Below are 15812 nucleotides of genomic sequence, written 5' to 3' on the forward strand. Positions count from 1 at the left end.
CATCTATCACTGTCCCTTGACAGGGCTTGGCCCAAGGAGGACCTGGATGCTCTGGCCCCAAGCGCAGGGAGCAGTGAGGCCCAGCTCCTGCTACCTGTGACGGTGAGTTGGGCAGAGGATGTGTGGAGGCCCACGTGGAAGGAGACAGTGCCCGCATCCTCGGGAGTCACGCGCTTCAGCCTGAGTGTGTGGGTGCGGCCACCCCGCACGGCCACTTCTGTCACCTCACTGCTCTGCAGTGGCAGGCCCTGGAGGCGCCACTCCACGGCCACGGCCTCGGCCCGTGACACTTCACAGCTGAACTCTGCTTCCCCGTCGGCCTGCACCTCGCTGTCAACCAGGCCCCGCACAATAGTCACCTCAGGCTCTGGAGTGTGGGCAAAGGGGGCCTTTACCAGCCAAGTCAGAGCACCTGGGCCAAGCTCCCATGCCCCCCGCCCCAACTCACCTCCAGGAAGCCCTCCCAGGCACTCTCATGCTCTTCTCCTGCCACACAGCCTCTATCTGCCCCATGTGAGATTCATCACCCAGTTTGCTCACAACACAGCTCCCTACCACGACACTGAGCTACTGGGGACAGAGCTTGGGCTGGGGGCACCTCTGTTTGGAGGAATTGGGGGTGGGTGGGCTGCTTTTGTTCCTTCCCCCCCTCCCCTGTGGCCAGCCCTGCCTTGGCTGGGACATCAGGGAGGCAAGACCTTCCGGACAGACAGGCAGGAGCTCACAGAGGGTGGCCCAGGCCAGGCTGCCCCACCTGCTGGCAGGGGCGGGAGGCAGGGCAGTGTTCAGGGGCTACGGTTTCCTCACCATCGACGCTCTTTTCTAGGGGCGCCAGCGCCAGAGTGGTGCAGAGAAAGCTTGTAACCCCAGGGGTCTTAGAGCCACCCCAGAACAGCACCCAGCAAGAGGGGGTACCGGGGTGGGCCAGGTGTGCCCCCAGGGCAGCTGTGTGGGGAGTGGGTGTGGCAGGGAGGGCTCACCTTTGACTCTGAGAGAGGCCAAGGTCCTCTGGCCGCCCACCACGCAGGTGTACTCGCCCGAGTCCTCGGCCCCAAGTCCGTGGATCAGCAGCTCACACGTGGCTCCCTTGCGTCGCATCTCATACTTGGGACTCCCTTGCAGTTCCATGCCCTCCTTGAGCCACAGCACGGGGGCCCCAGGCTCTGAGTCATTCAGCTGGCAGCACAGCCGGGCCACACCACCCGCCTCCTGCTCTGCACTCTGCAGCTCCGTCTTAAACGTGGGCCTAGGGGCTGGGGGGTCAGGGAGGGGCTCTTAGGGCTGCGACTCAAGGCGCCTGCCAGCTCCATGGGGGCTGAGGGGCCCAGGGAGGGCAGGGGCCCTGGAAAGCTCACCGCGGACAGAGAGGCTGGCAGTACTCTGTGCGTGGCCTGTGTCGCAGGTGTAGTCGCCGGCATCCTCCTGCTCAGCACCGTGCACCAGCAGCTCAGCGGCTGTGCCCTCCAGCACCATCTGGTACTTGGCACAGGGGAAGAGCTGCAGGGAGCCCTTGCGCCATTCCACGCTGGCGCCTGCCCGGCTCAGCTCACAGCGCAGGTGTGCCGTTGCACCCTCGTCTACCTCCTGGGCCTGCAGCTCCCGAAGGAACCTCACGGGTGCAACTACAGGGGTGAGGGAGAATATGAGGGCAGGTGCAGGAGCAGCTATGAGGGCAGGGGGGCCCAAAGGCGTGCAGCTAAGGCGGAGAGGTAGCGGGGGGAAGAGCTTCAGGCCAGGTCTGCCCCGCGTTGCACGTGCGAGCCCATGTCACCTCCAGGGTGGAGGTGCGGCCCTGACAATCCCCCACAGTACGTGGGGCCGGCCTCGGGGCCCACCTGTGACGGTGAGGGTGGCGCTGGTGGTCTGGGAGCCGCAGGTGCAGGTGTATTCTCCAGTGTCCTCCCGGCGCAAGTCCCGAAGCACCAGCTCCGCCATGTGGCCCCGCTGCTGTGGCTCCCAGCGCTCATCAGCCTGCAGCTCCAGGCCACACTTACTCCAGACCACAGCGGCGCTAGGCTCAGACAGCTCACACCGCAGGCTGGCTGAGGTGCCCTCCTCAGCATGCAGGCTCTGCAGTGGCTTCCTGAACACCACCTGTGGGGCTGTGGGGTGGGGGTCAGGGGGTGAAGGGGAGAGAGAAGGTCAGCCCCAAGGCTGGTGCCCAGACACCCAGCCAGGAGACTGGCACCCCAAAACCCAGTCAGACCCACCCAGGGCCTAGGCCAGGTGTGGCCCATGGCTTCACCCCAGCTGCCTGACCTGCCCAAAGCACCCAGTGCCACGGGATCCTGGAGGCTGGAGGTAGAAATGGAGTCATGGGCCTGGGTCCACTCTAAGGGGAAGGAGGGACTGAACTGGGGGCTATGAGAGGAGCTCTGGATCTGACCCAGGCTATTCTCATGCTGATCTCCACCCAGGAAGCCCACAGACAGGCCTGTATCCCTCCAGGTCATCAAGGTGGGGGCAGGGGGATCTCCTTGGACCCCTAGGGCGGGGCCATGACCATCAGATCCTAACTAGAGGCTTTGGACTATAAGGAGAAAGTTGACTGCATTATGACGGGTGGAGGGAGGGGAATAAGGGGGGAGTTCTTTCTCTACGGGGAGCTTAAGCCATGTGAGGTCATTTGGCTGGAGATCAGTACGCAGACACAAGGACACTGAACAAAGCTCTAACGGGGCAGCACAAGGGTGGCATAAAGAAACTGCACATGGCACAGAGGAGGAAAGCACTCATGGGGAGCCAGTGTGGGCACAAGAGACAAGGGCACAAGTACAGGCTCCCAAGTAAGCCCACAGGGCCATCTTTACCCTTAATGGTCAGCGTGGCAGAGGTCCTCTCCTGCCCGCACACACATGAGTACTCCCCGGCATCCTCCACGGTCAGGCCACGGATCTCCAGCTCACACATGGCCCCATCCTGCCTCAGGCTCACTCTGTCCCCGGCTCTGAGGGTCTCAGGCCCCTTCCTCCACTCCACAGGGGCTGCCTTGTTCAGCTCACAGCACAGCGTGACCATGGCCCCTTCCATGGCCTCTTCCTTCCTCAGACCCATTGTGAACTTGGCAGGAAGGCCTGGAGATGGTCAGAAACACACACTATCATGCTCTCTGAACACGCAGAAGAAACAGGACGTGGATAGTTCATAGAAGATATAAAACCCAACTGGACACAGACCACCTGCTGCATGTGCCCAGTACACACTGTGGACTGTGACATTTAAAGGTCCAACCTGTACATGTGCCACACAGCAGACAGGGACCATGACAGGGACAACAAAAGAATTATGGAAGGAAAAGGATAGTGAGAGAGCAGGTAGAAAAGGAAACTGAGGGCAGAGAGGTAATGGGCAGCCACCAAATGCCAGTCCACATGGTCACATGTGGTCTTTACCCCTGACGGTGAGCGTGGCTGATGTCCTCTCCTGCCCGCACACACACGAGTACTCCCCAGCATCCTCCACGGTCAGGCCACGGATCTCCAGCTCACACACGGCTCCATCCTGCCTCAGGCTCACTCTGTCTCCAGCTCTGAGGGTCTCAGGCCCCTTCCTCCACTCCACAGGGGCTGCCTTGCTCAGCTCGCAGTGCAGTGTGGCCGTGGCCCCTTCTGTGGCCTCTTCCTTCCTCAGACCCTTTGTGAACTTGGTGGGAAGGGCTGGGAAAATCAGGAAGACACAAACACTATAACACTCTCTAAAGGCACAGATTAGACAGGACATGGGCATCACAGAGAAGACACAAAATGCAACTGGACACAGGTAATGTGCTGGGTGTGCCAAGCACACGCTGTGGACTGGGGCTTCCCTCGGCCCAGTCCCTTCAATGTGTGGCTGCGACACCTTCCGCAGACTCCTCAGGGCACATGTTTGTACGAATCTGCTGGGCAGGGCTGGAGAGGGTTGGACGGTGTGGGGATCATCAGATTCTCTGGAGATTATTGGGGGACAGCACATGCCTGGATGGAGTAAAAGACACAGACTCCAACAGGAGACAGGACAGAACGTGCAGTGACACGAGGGGTGGAAAGCAGCTCAGATGCTGGTTGCTCGTGGTTCGCACAATAGCCCAGAAGGAGGAAGCAATTCCGTGGGGTTACGGGAAGAGAGTGGCACTGAATCGAGGAGGGCAGGGAGGATAAGTGCAGGGGGATGCCATGAAGTCAATAATTGGACAACAAAACACAGCTTTGCTTGGCCACACAGGTCTTTACCCCTGACAGTGAGTGTGGATGAGGTTTTCTCCTGACCACACACACACGAGTACTCCCCGGCATCTGCCACAACCAGGCCACGGATCTCCAGCTCACACACGGCTCCGTCCTGCCTCAGGCTCACTCTGTCCCTGGTTCCCAGGGTCTCGGGCCCCTTCCTCCACTCCACAGGGGCTGCCTTGTTCAGCTCACAGCGCAGCGTGACCGTGGTCCCTTCCATGGCCTCTTCCTTCCTCAGACCTTTTGTGAACTTGGCAGGCAGGCCTGGAGATGGTTGGAAACACACAAACACTATCACGCTCTCTGAACACACGGAAGAATCAGGACATGCACAGTACAGAGGACACAAAACCCCACTGGACACTGACCACCTGTTGGGTGTGCCCAGTACACACTGTGGACTGTGACATTTAAAGGTCCAACCTGTACATGTGCCACACAGCAGAGAGGGACCATGACAGGGACAATAAAATAATTGCGGAAAAATAGATAGCTAGTGGGAAGCAGCCGCATAGCACAGGGAGATCAGCTCGGTGCTTTGTGCCCACCTAGAGGGGTGGGATAGGGAGGGTGGGAGGGAGACATAAGAGGGAGGGGATATGGGAACTTAGGTATATGTATAACTGATTCACTTTGGTATAAAGTAGAAATTAACACACCATTTTAAAGCTACTACACTCCAATAAAGATGTTAAAAAAAACAAAAACAAAGGGGGACTTTGAAAAAAAACCCAAAAAACCACGGGGAATTTGAAAAAAAAAGAATTATGGAAGGAAAAGGAACAGGATAGTGAGAGAGCAGGGTAGAAAAGGAAGCTGAGAGCACAGAGGTGATGGACAGACACCAAATGCCAGTCCACGTGGTCACATGTGGTCTTTACCCCTGACGGTGAGAGTGGCTGATGTCCTCTCCTGCCCACACACACACGAGTACTCCCCAGCATCCTCCACGGTCAGGCCACGGATCTCCAGCTCACACACAGCTCCATCCTGCCTCAGGCTCACTCTGTCTCCAGCTCTGAGGGTCTCAGGTCCCTTCCTCCACTCCACAGGGGCTGCCTTGCTCAGCTCGCAGTGCAGTGTGGCCGTGGCCCCTTCTGTGGCCTCTTCCTTCCTCAGACCCTTTGTGAACTTGGTGGGAAGGGCTGGGAAAATCAGGAAGACACAAACACTATAACACTCTCTAAAGGCACAGATTAGACAGGACATGGGCATCACAGAGAAGACACAAAATGCAACTGGACACGGGTAATGTGCTGGATGTGCCAAGCACACGCTGTGGACTGGGGCTTCCCTCGGCCCAGTCCCTTCAGTGTGTGGCTACGACACCTTCCGCAGACTCCTCAGGGCACATGTTTGTATGAATCTGCTGGGCAGGGCTGGAGAGGGTTGGACGGTGTGGGGATCATCAGATTCTCTGGAGATTATTGGGGGACAGCACATGCCTGGATGGAGTAAAAGACACAGACTCCAACAGGAGACAGGACAGAACGTGCAGTGACACGAGGGGTGGAAAGCAGCTCAGATGCTGGTTGCTCGTGGTTCGCACAATAGCCCAGAAGGAGGAAGCAATTCCGTGGGGTTACGGGAAGAGAGTGGCACTGAATCGAGGAGGGCAGGGAGGATAAGTGCAGGGGGATGCCATGAAGTCAATAATTGGACAACAAAACACAGCTCTGCTTGGCCACATGGGTCTTTACCCCTGACAGTGAGTGTGGATGAAGTTTTCTCCTGACCACACACACACGAGTACTCCCCGGCATCTGCCACAACCAGGCCACGGATCTCCAGCTCACACAGGGCCCCGTCCTGCCTCAGGCTCACTCTGTCCCTGGTTCCCAGGGTCTCGGGCCCCTTCCTCCACTCCACGGGGGCTGCCTTGCTCAGCTCACAGCGCAGCGTGGCCGTGGTCCCTTCCATGGCCTCTTCCTTCCTCAGACCTTTTGTGAACTTGGCAGGCAGGCCTGGAGATGGTCGGAAACACACACACACTATCACGCTCTCTGAACACACGGAAGAATCAGGACATGCACAGTACAGAGGACACAAAACCCCACTGGACACTGACCACCTGCTGGGTGTGCCCAGTACACACTGTGGACTGTGACATTTAAAGGTCCAACCTGTACATGTGCCACACAGCAGACAGGAACCATGACAGGGACAACAAAAGAATTATGGAAGGAAAAGGATAGTGAGAGAGCAGGTAGAAAAGAAAAGTGAGAGCAGAGAGGTGATCGGCAGCCACCAAGTGCCAGTCCACGTGGTCACATGTGGTCTTTACCCCTGACGGTGAGCGTGGCTGATGTCCTCTCCTGCCCGCACACACACGAGTACTCCCCAGCATCCTCCACAGTCAGGCCACGGATCTCCAGCTCACACAGGGCCCCGTCCTGCCTCAGGCTCACTCTGTCCCTGGTTCCCAGGGTCTCGGGCCCCTTCCTCCACTCCACGGGGGCTGCCTTGTTCAGCTCACAGCGCAGCGTGGCTGTGGTCCCTTCCACGGCCTCTTCCTTCCTCAGACCCTTTGTGAACTTGGTGGGAAGGGCTGGGAAAATCAGGAAGACACAAACACTATAACACTCTCTAAAGGCACAGATTAGACAGGACATGGACATCACAGAGAAGACAGAAAACACAACTGGACACAGATCCCCTGCTGGGTGTGCCCAGACACACTGTGGACTGTAACATTTAAAGGTCCAACCTGTACATGTGCCACACAACAGACAGGGACCATGACAGGGACAATAAAAGAATTATGGAAAAATAGCTAGCTAGTGGGAAGCAGCAGCATAGCACAGGGAGATCAGCTCGGTGCTTTGTGACCACCTAGAGGGGTGGGATAGGGAGGGTGGGAGGGAGATGTAAGAGGGAGGGGATTGGGGATATATGTATATGTATAGCTGATTCACTTTGTTATAAAGCAGAAACTAACACACCATTGTAAAGCTATTATACACCAATAAAGATGTTAAAAAAAACAAAAACAAAGGGGGATTTTGAAAAAAACCCAAAAAACCAAGGGAATTTGTAAACAAAAAAGAATTATGGAAGGAAAAGGAACAGGATAGTGAGAAAGCAGGGTAGAAAAGGAAACTGAGAGCAGAGAGGTAATGGGCAGCCACCAAATGCCAGTCCACGTGGTCACATGTGGTCTTTACCCCTGACGGTGAGCGTGGCTGATGTCCTTTCCTGCCCGCACACACATGAGTACTCCCCAGCATCCTCCACGGTCAGGCCACAGATCTCCAGCTCACACACGGCTCCATCCTGCCTCAGGCTCACTCTGTCTCCAGCTCTGAGGGTCTCAGGCCCCTTCCTCCACTCCACAGGGGCTGCCTTGCTCAGCTCGCAGTGCAGTGTGGCCATGGCCCCTTCTGTGGCCTCTTCCTTCCTCAGACCCTTTGTGAACTTGGTGGGAAGGGCTGGGAAAATCAGGAAGACACAAACACTACAACACTCTCTAAAGGCACAGATTAGACAGGACATGGGCATCACAGAGAAGACACAAAACAGAACTGGACACGGACAATGTGCTGGGTGTGCCAAGCACACGCTGTGGACTGGGGCTTCCCTCAGCCCAGTCCCTTCAATGTGTGGCTGTGACACCTTCTGCAGACTCCTCAGGCCAGATGTTTGTATGAATCTGCTGGGCAGGGCTGGAGAGGGTTGGATGGTGTGGGGAACATCAGATTCTCTGGAGATTATTGGGGGACAGCACATGCCTGGATGGAGTAAAAGACACAGACTCCAACAGGAAACAGGACAGAACGTGCAGTGACATGAGGGGTGGGAAGCAGCTCAGATGCTGGTTGCTCATGATTCGCACAATAGCCCAGAAGGAGGAAGCAATTCCGTGGGGTTACGGGAAGAGAGTGGCACTGAATCAGGAGGGCAGGGAGGATAAGTGCAAGGGGATGCCATGAAGTCAATAATTGGACAACAAAACACAGCTTTGCTTGGCCACACGGGTCTTTACCCCTGACAGTGAGTGTGGATGAAGTTTTCTCCTGACCACACACACACGAGTACTCCTCGGCATCTTCCACAACTAGGTCACGGATCTCCAGCTCACACACGGCTCCGTCCTGCCTCAGGCTCACTCTGTCCCCGGGTCTCAGGGTCTCGGGCCCCTTCCTCCACTCCACAGGGGCTGCCTTGTTCAGCTCACAGCGCAGCATGGCCGTGGTCCCTTCCATGGCCTCTTCCTTTCTCAGACCCTTTGTGAACTTGGCAGGCAGGCCTGGAGATGGTCAGAAACACACACTATCACACTCTCTGAACACCCAGAAGAATCAGGATGTGCACAGTACAGAGGACACAAAACCCAAATGGACACCGACCACCTGCTGGGTGTGCCCAGTACACACTGTGGACTGTGACATTTAAAGGTCCAACCTGTACATGTGCCACACAGCAGACAGGGACCACAAAAGAATTATGGAAGGAAAAGGATAGTGAGACAACAAAGTAGAAAAGGAAACTGAGAGCAGAGAGGTGATGGGCAGCCACCAAATGCCAGTCCACGTGGTCACATGTGGTCTTTACCCCTGACGGTGAGCGTGGCTGATGTCCTCTCCTGCCCGCACACACACGAGTACTCCCCAGCATCCTCCACGGTCAGGCCACGGATCTCCAGCTCACACACGGCTCCATCCTGCCTCAGGCTCACTCTGTCTCCAGCTCTGAGGGTCTCAGGTCCCTTCTTCCACTCCACAGTGGCTTCCTTGCTCAATTCACAGTGCAGCGTGGCCGTGGTCCCTTCCGTGGCCTCCTTGCTACTCAATCTTCTTATGAACTCCGTAGGCAGAGCTGAGGATGATCAGACAGACACAGACATCAGAGTCGTGGGAGAACTTCAAAGGCATCACATGACAGGACAAAGGAAAAGACACAAACTACTACAGGAAAATAGGACAGAAGCTTCAGTGACACAAGGGTGGAACATAGTTTAGATGCTGGTTTCTCGTGGTTCACACAACAGCCCAGGAGGGGGAAGGAATTCCGTGGAGTTATGGGAAGAGGGTGGCACTGAAGTGAGGAGGGTAGTTGGGATAAGTGCAAGGGGATGCCCTGAAGTCAATAAGTGGACAACAAAACACAGCTCTGCTTGGCCACATGGGTCTTTACCCCTGACAGTGAGTGTGGATGAAGTTTTCTCCTGACCACACACACACGAGTACTCCCCGGCATCTTCCACAACTAGGTCACGGATCTCCAGCTCACACACGGCTCCGTCCTGCCTCAGGCTCACTCTGTCCCCGGGTCTCAAGGTCTCGGGCCCCTTCCTCCACTCCACAGGGGCTGCCTTGCTCAGCTCACAGTGCAGCATGGCCGTGGTCCCTTCTGTGGCCTCCTCCTTCCTCAGACCCTTTGTGAATTTGGCAGGCAGGCCTGGAGATGGTCGGAAACACACAAACACTATCACGCTCTCTGAACACATAGAAGAAACAGGACGTGGATAGTTCATAGAAGGTACAAAACATAACTGGACATGGACCACCTGCTGGGTGTGCCCAGTACACACTGTGGACTGTGATATTTAAAGGTCCAACCTGTACATGTGCCATACAACAGACAAGGACCATGACAGGGACAACAAAAGAATTATGGAAGGGAAAGGATAGTGAGAGAGCAGGGTAGAAAAGGAAACTGAGAGCAGAGAGGCGATGGGCAGCCACTAAATGCCAGTCCACGTGGTCACATGTGGTCTTTACCCCTGACGGTGAGCGTGGCTGATGTCCTTTCCTGCCCACACACACATGAGTACTCCCCAGCATCCTCCACGGTCAGGCCACGGATCTCCAGCTCACACGCAGCTCCGTCTTGCCTCAGGCTCACTCTGTCCCCAGATCTCAGGGTCTCGGGCCCCTTCCTCCACTCCACAGTGGCTTCCTTGCTCAGCTCACAGTGCAGCGTGGCTGTGGCCCCTTCTGCGGCCTCCCGGCTTCGCAGTCTTCCTATGAACTCAGCAGGTAGGGCTGGGCAGGGTCAGATGAACACAGAACATCAGAGTCTCAGGAGAACTTTGGAGACATGACAGGACAGAGGAAAAAACAGACTCCAACAGGACAACAGGACAGAACCTGCAGTGACACGAGGGGTGGGAAGTAGCTCAGAGCTGGTTTCTCATGGTTCACACAACAGCCCAGGAAGGAGGAAGGAATTCCATGGAGTTATAGGAAGAGGGTGACATTGAGACAAGGAGGGTGGATGGGATGAGTGCATGGGGAAACCAGGAAGTCAATAATTGGACACCAAAACACAGCTCTGCTGGCCACATGGGTCTTTACCCCTGACGGTGAGCATGGCTGAGGTTTTCTCCTGTCCACATACGCATGAGTACTCCCCGGCATCTGCCACAACCAGGCCACGGATCTCCAGCTCACACACGGCTCCGTCCTGCCTCAGGCTCACTCTGTCCCCGGGTCTCAGGGTCTCGGGCCCCTTCCTCCACTCCACAGGGGCTGCCTTGCTCAGCTCACAGTGCAGTGTGGCCGTGGCCCCTTCTGTGGCCTCCTTGGTCTTCAGATCTTGGATGAACCGAGCAGGCAGGGCTGCAGAGGGTTAGATGGACAGTAACCATCAACCCCTCAAAAGGACTGGGTGTATGACTGGAACATTCAGGATGAGAACAGAAGCAGCAAGGGTGGAGGACATGGGAAGAGGCAGACCAATGCATACATGAGAGTGTGATCATCTTGCGTCTTGCCCAGTGAGGTGCAGGGTGGCAGGGGACTGGTTCCATCCAGGCCTCTTGTCTTCTCAGAGCACATCTGTCCTACCTATACCCATTTATACTGTCTAAGTGCTGACCTCGTCTGCACCCAGAGTACAAACCAGGCTCCTCCAGCTCACACATGCAACAATGCAATGTACATCTCTCCTGGGAGAACCTTCAGAAGGCACCTTCCAGTCATGACATCAAGTGCCCCACGGACATCCCTCAGTTGTGCTCCCCACCGCAGGTAGAGTGTCAATCCAGCACTGCCCACATCTGGGCTCACTGCATGCCTTCCCTGCCCACACCAGGCCCCACCTCATCCACCTCGCACGTTCCTTCCCTTACCCCACTGGACTCGCACTCTCCTAGCTCAGATCTCCTAGACCCTAATGGATTCTAGCTGTGGCCTTCTAACCACGCCCCAAGCCCTCCAACCTGCAGTCTTCTCCTCCATCTCAACTCCAGGAAGAGTGTGAGCTTCACAAGTTAGAGCTGACCAGAGCCCACCCTGGTTAGAACCTGTTGTGGGCTGAATCATGTCCCTCAGAAATCATATGTTGGAGCCCTAACCCCCAGGACCACAGAATGGAGATGTATTGGGGGATGTGGCCTTTAAAGGGGTGACTGAGAAAAATGGAAGTCACTGGGGTGGAACCTAACCCAACATGACTGGTGTCCTTGTAAGGAGAGGATATTAGGACACAGATACACACACAGAGGGATGACCATGTGAGGACATGGAGAGAAGATGGCCATCTACAAGGCAAGGAGAGAGGTCTCGAGGGAAACCAGCCCTGCCCACACCTTGATCTCGGACTTCCAACTCCTAGGACTGGGAGGAAAAAATTTTCTGATGTTTAAAGCCACTGTTATGTTGTTAAGCCATTCAGATTTTGGTACCAGGAGTGGGTCGCTACTGTAACAAATACCTAAAATTATGGAAGTGGCCTTGGAACTGGGTGACGGGTCGCAACTGGAAGAGTTCTGAGGTGCATGTTAGATAAATCTAGATTGTCTTGAGGAGATTATGGGTAGAAATATGGATGCTAAAGATGCTTCTGGTGAGGCCTCAGATGGAAATGAGAAATGTGTTATTGGAAACTGGAGGAAACACAATCCTTTAATAAAGCAGCAAAGAATTTGGCTGAAACGTGTCCCAGAGTTTTGTGGAAGGTCGAACTTACAAGTGAACTTGGATATTTAGCTGAGGCAACTCGTAAGCTAAGCATTGAAGACACAGACTGATTGCTCCTTGTTGCTTATGGTAAAATGTGAGAGAAAACTGAGTTATGTCAAAGAAGGAAGTATTTAAGCAAAGGGAAACCAAAAGTTGAGGATTTGGAAATTTTTCAGCCCACTGAAATTGCAAAAAAAAATGAGAATGCCTGTTCTAGAGAGAATACCAAGGGTGTGGCTGGAAAATCATTCAGTAAAGAGATTATGAGTGTGAGTCCTGGATCCAATCAGCCACCTCAGCAAAGCCAGGACTAGAGATAGAATTATCCAGGAAGGCTGTGTGGAAGGCTCTTGTCTGAAAGCTTGGACTCCTGTGAATTGTAAAGGAGACCAACAAGGCTTTTGAGAATTTTATATCAGCAGAAACACTGCCAGCCATGACTTAATCAGACACAGAAGGGACAAAATGATGGAAGCTGGGATTTCTATAGGATGGGTCAATACAGCTATCCGGCTGGGAACATGTGCTATCCTTCAAAATTGGGAAGAATAAGCCCAATGGCAATTCAGAGGTCAGCAGGGATGCCACTGCATCCATGGTCCCAGAGGGCCACGCCACCTCTGTCCAGGGCCAAGGGGGTGAGGTCACCACTCTGGTGGGCCCAGAAGACAGAGCATTAAGCCAGAGGATCATTCTCCAGCCTTCAAATCTAACAGAATCTGTCCTAGTAGATGCTGGGTTTCTGTGAAACCAGTGGCCTCTTCCTTCTTTCCTATCTCTCTCTTTTGCAGTGGGAATATCTATCCCACGCCTGTTCCACTGAAGTGTTTTGGAAACGTATAACTTGTCTGATTTCATAGGTTCACAGCTGGAGAGGAATTTTGCCTCAGGATGAATCATAACTCTAGTCTCCCACATACTTGATTTAGATGAGATTTAGATTAGATTTTTGACTTAGCTTGACACTGGAATGGGTTAAAACTTTTGGGTTTGGGGGATGGGGTAAATGTACTCTGCATGCGAAAAGAACATGCATTTTGGGAGACAAGATGACAGAATATTATGGACTGAATCATGTCTCCCCTCAAATTCATATGTTGAAGCTTTAACCCCCAGGAACTCAGAATGTGAATTTATTTGGAAATAAGGTCTTTATAGAGGTAATGAAGGATAGAATGGGGTCACGGGGTGGGGCACTAATTCAATCTGTCTTATAAGTGTCCTTATAAGAAGAGGAGATTAGAACACAGGAACACACAGAGGATGCCCAGGTGAGGATAAAGGGAGAATACAGCTGTCTACAAGACAAGCAAAGAAGCCTCAAAAGAAACCAACCCTGCAGACACGTTGGTCTTGGACTTTCAGCCTCCAGGACTGTGAAACAATACATGTGTTGTAAGTCACCTAAATGTGGTATTTGTTATACAGCCCAAGCTTTCTGAGACAGAGGTCTTCAGAGGCTCCACACAATCTCCAAGGTCAATCAAATGCTGTTACCACACACAGGAGGGCCTGGCCTGTCTGGCCACCTGCTCCCTGAGCCCTTCAATGCTGCACCTCAGTCTTCCTGTGCACATGCGTCACTAACATGAATGACTCCACTCCATACCTGAGGTCGAGACCCCATGCGTACCCACAGCCCCAGCCACATGCCAGTGGCCCAGAGCAACTCTGCTGGACCATGATGCCTCCTTGGGGGTGTCCCCACACCACCTGCCCCTTGGGTCTGAACCCGCAGGGTCTAGACAGGGCTGGCCAGAGCGTTGTGTGAGATGGATCAGACAGACGGTGACTGTAACCCTGAGACGACAGTGACATTGGGAGAGCACAGAACAGGTGGCAGCGCGAAGTCATTCAGGTGGCCACATGCAGTCTTTACCCCTGATGGCCAGTGTGGCTGATGTCCTCTCCTGCCCGCACACACACGAGTACTCCCCGGCGTCCGCCACAATCAGGCCATGGATCTGCAGCTCACACACGGCTCCGTCCTGCTTCAGGCTCACTCTGTCCCCAGGTTTGAGGGTCTCGGGTCCCTTCCTCCACTCCACAGGGGCTGCCTTGCTCAGCTCACAGCGCAGGGTGGCTGTAGCCCCTTCCATGGCCTCTTCATTCTTCAGACGCTTTGTGAACTTGGCAGGCAGGGCTGGTCAGAAAGACACACACAGAATCACACTCTGTGAGCACACACAAAAGGCAGGATGCGAACAACACAGAGGAAACACAAAACCCAAACACACATGGGCCATGTGCTGGGTGTGCCGAGGGCACACTGTGGTTGGTGGCTTCCCTCAGCCCAGCCCCTTCTGTGGACTCCTCAGGCCTAATACTTTGTATTAACCTAGCAGGCAGGGCTGAGAAGGGTCAGAATGACATGGAGACTATCGGGTTCTCTGGAGAAGTTTGGGGGCAGAACGTGACAGGATGGAGGAAAAGACACAGACTCCAACAGGACAACAGGACAGTACCAGTGGTGACATGAGGGGTGGGAAGTGGCCTAATGGCTGGTTTCTTCTGGTTCATACAACAGCCCAGGAAGGTGGAAGGAATTCCACTGCCTTATGGAAAAAGGGTGGCACCGAGACAGGGAGAGAACGTGGAATGAATGAAGATGGATGCAATGCACTCAATAACTGGACACCAAAACATGGCTCTGCTTGATCACACGTGGTCTTTACCCCTGACAGTGAGCATGGCCAAGGTCCTCTCCTGCCCACATACACACAAGTGCTCCCCAGTATCCATCATAGCCAGGCCATGATCTCCAGCTCCCAACGGCCCCACCCTGCCTCAGGCTCCCTCTATTTCGATCTCAGAGGGTCTCGGGGCCCTTCCTCCAATCCACAGGGGCCATCTTGTTCAGCTCACAGCACAGTATGTCCATGGTCCCTTCTGTGGCCTCTTCATTCCTCAGACCCTTTGTGAACTTGGCAGGCAGGGCTGAGGAAAGCTAAGAAGTCACTGAGAATATCAGACTCTCTCAGGGGACTCTGTGTCCAGAACACCACAAAAAACACACAAATTGCAAAAGAGCACAGTATGAACAAGCGAACAAATGCACAGATGGTGATGGAGGCAAATGCCCCAGAGGAAACAGAGAACACAAAGCACTGGACATGACATCTACTGGACAAGGACACAGGAGCCATGAGACAGCTGGGGGAATCCAGTTGAAAAGATACAGAAAGCCACAGGATCCAATGGTGGGGGGGTGACATGGAAACAAGTCCATTTGGCCTCACGTGGTCTTTACCCCTGACGGTGAGCATGGCTGAGGTTTTCTCCTGCCCACACACGCAGAAGTACTCCCCGGCATCTGCCACAACCAGGCCACGGATCTCCAGCTCACACGCGGCTCCGTCCTGCCTCAGGCTCACTCTGTCCCCGGGTCTCAAGGTCTCGGGCCCCTTCCTCCACTCCACAGGGGCTGCCTTGCTCAGCTCACAGCATAGCATGGCCGTGGCCCCTTCTGTGGCCTCCTCCTTCCTCAGACCCTTTGTGAACTTGGCAGGCAGGCCTGGAGATGGTCGGAAACACACAAACACTATCACGCTCTCTGAACACGCAGAAGAAACAGGACGTGGGTAGTTCATAGAAGATACAAAACCTAACTGGACATGGACCACCTGCTGGGTGTGCCCAGTACACACTGTGGACTGTGACATTTAAAGGTCCAACCTGTACATGTGACACACAACAG

General features: G+C 54.6%; 1 protein-coding gene across 1 annotated transcript in view; it reads right to left on the reverse strand.

Annotated features, from left to right (window-relative positions):
• OBSCN (obscurin, cytoskeletal calmodulin and titin-interacting RhoGEF) overlaps positions 1-15812 on the reverse strand; it is a 154880-nt gene that overhangs the window by 51534 nt on the left and 87534 nt on the right. The window contains 15 exon segments of the mRNA XM_081234056.1: positions 95-367; positions 981-1253; positions 1356-1622; positions 1836-2102; positions 3393-3656; positions 6496-6759; positions 7376-7639; positions 8194-8457; positions 8763-9026; positions 9345-9608; positions 9932-10195; positions 10508-10771; positions 13995-14198; positions 14981-15052; positions 15405-15629. Coding sequence (XP_081090182.1) covers positions 95-367; positions 981-1253; positions 1356-1622; positions 1836-2102; positions 3393-3656; positions 6496-6759; positions 7376-7639; positions 8194-8457; positions 8763-9026; positions 9345-9608; positions 9932-10195; positions 10508-10771; positions 13995-14198; positions 14981-15052; positions 15405-15629 — 3693 coding nt within the window.

The sequence above is a fragment of the Mesoplodon bidens genome (genome assembly GCF_964165515.1).
Source record: "Mesoplodon bidens genome assembly, chromosome: 4".
NCBI lineage: Eukaryota > Metazoa > Chordata > Mammalia > Artiodactyla > Ziphiidae > Mesoplodon > Mesoplodon bidens.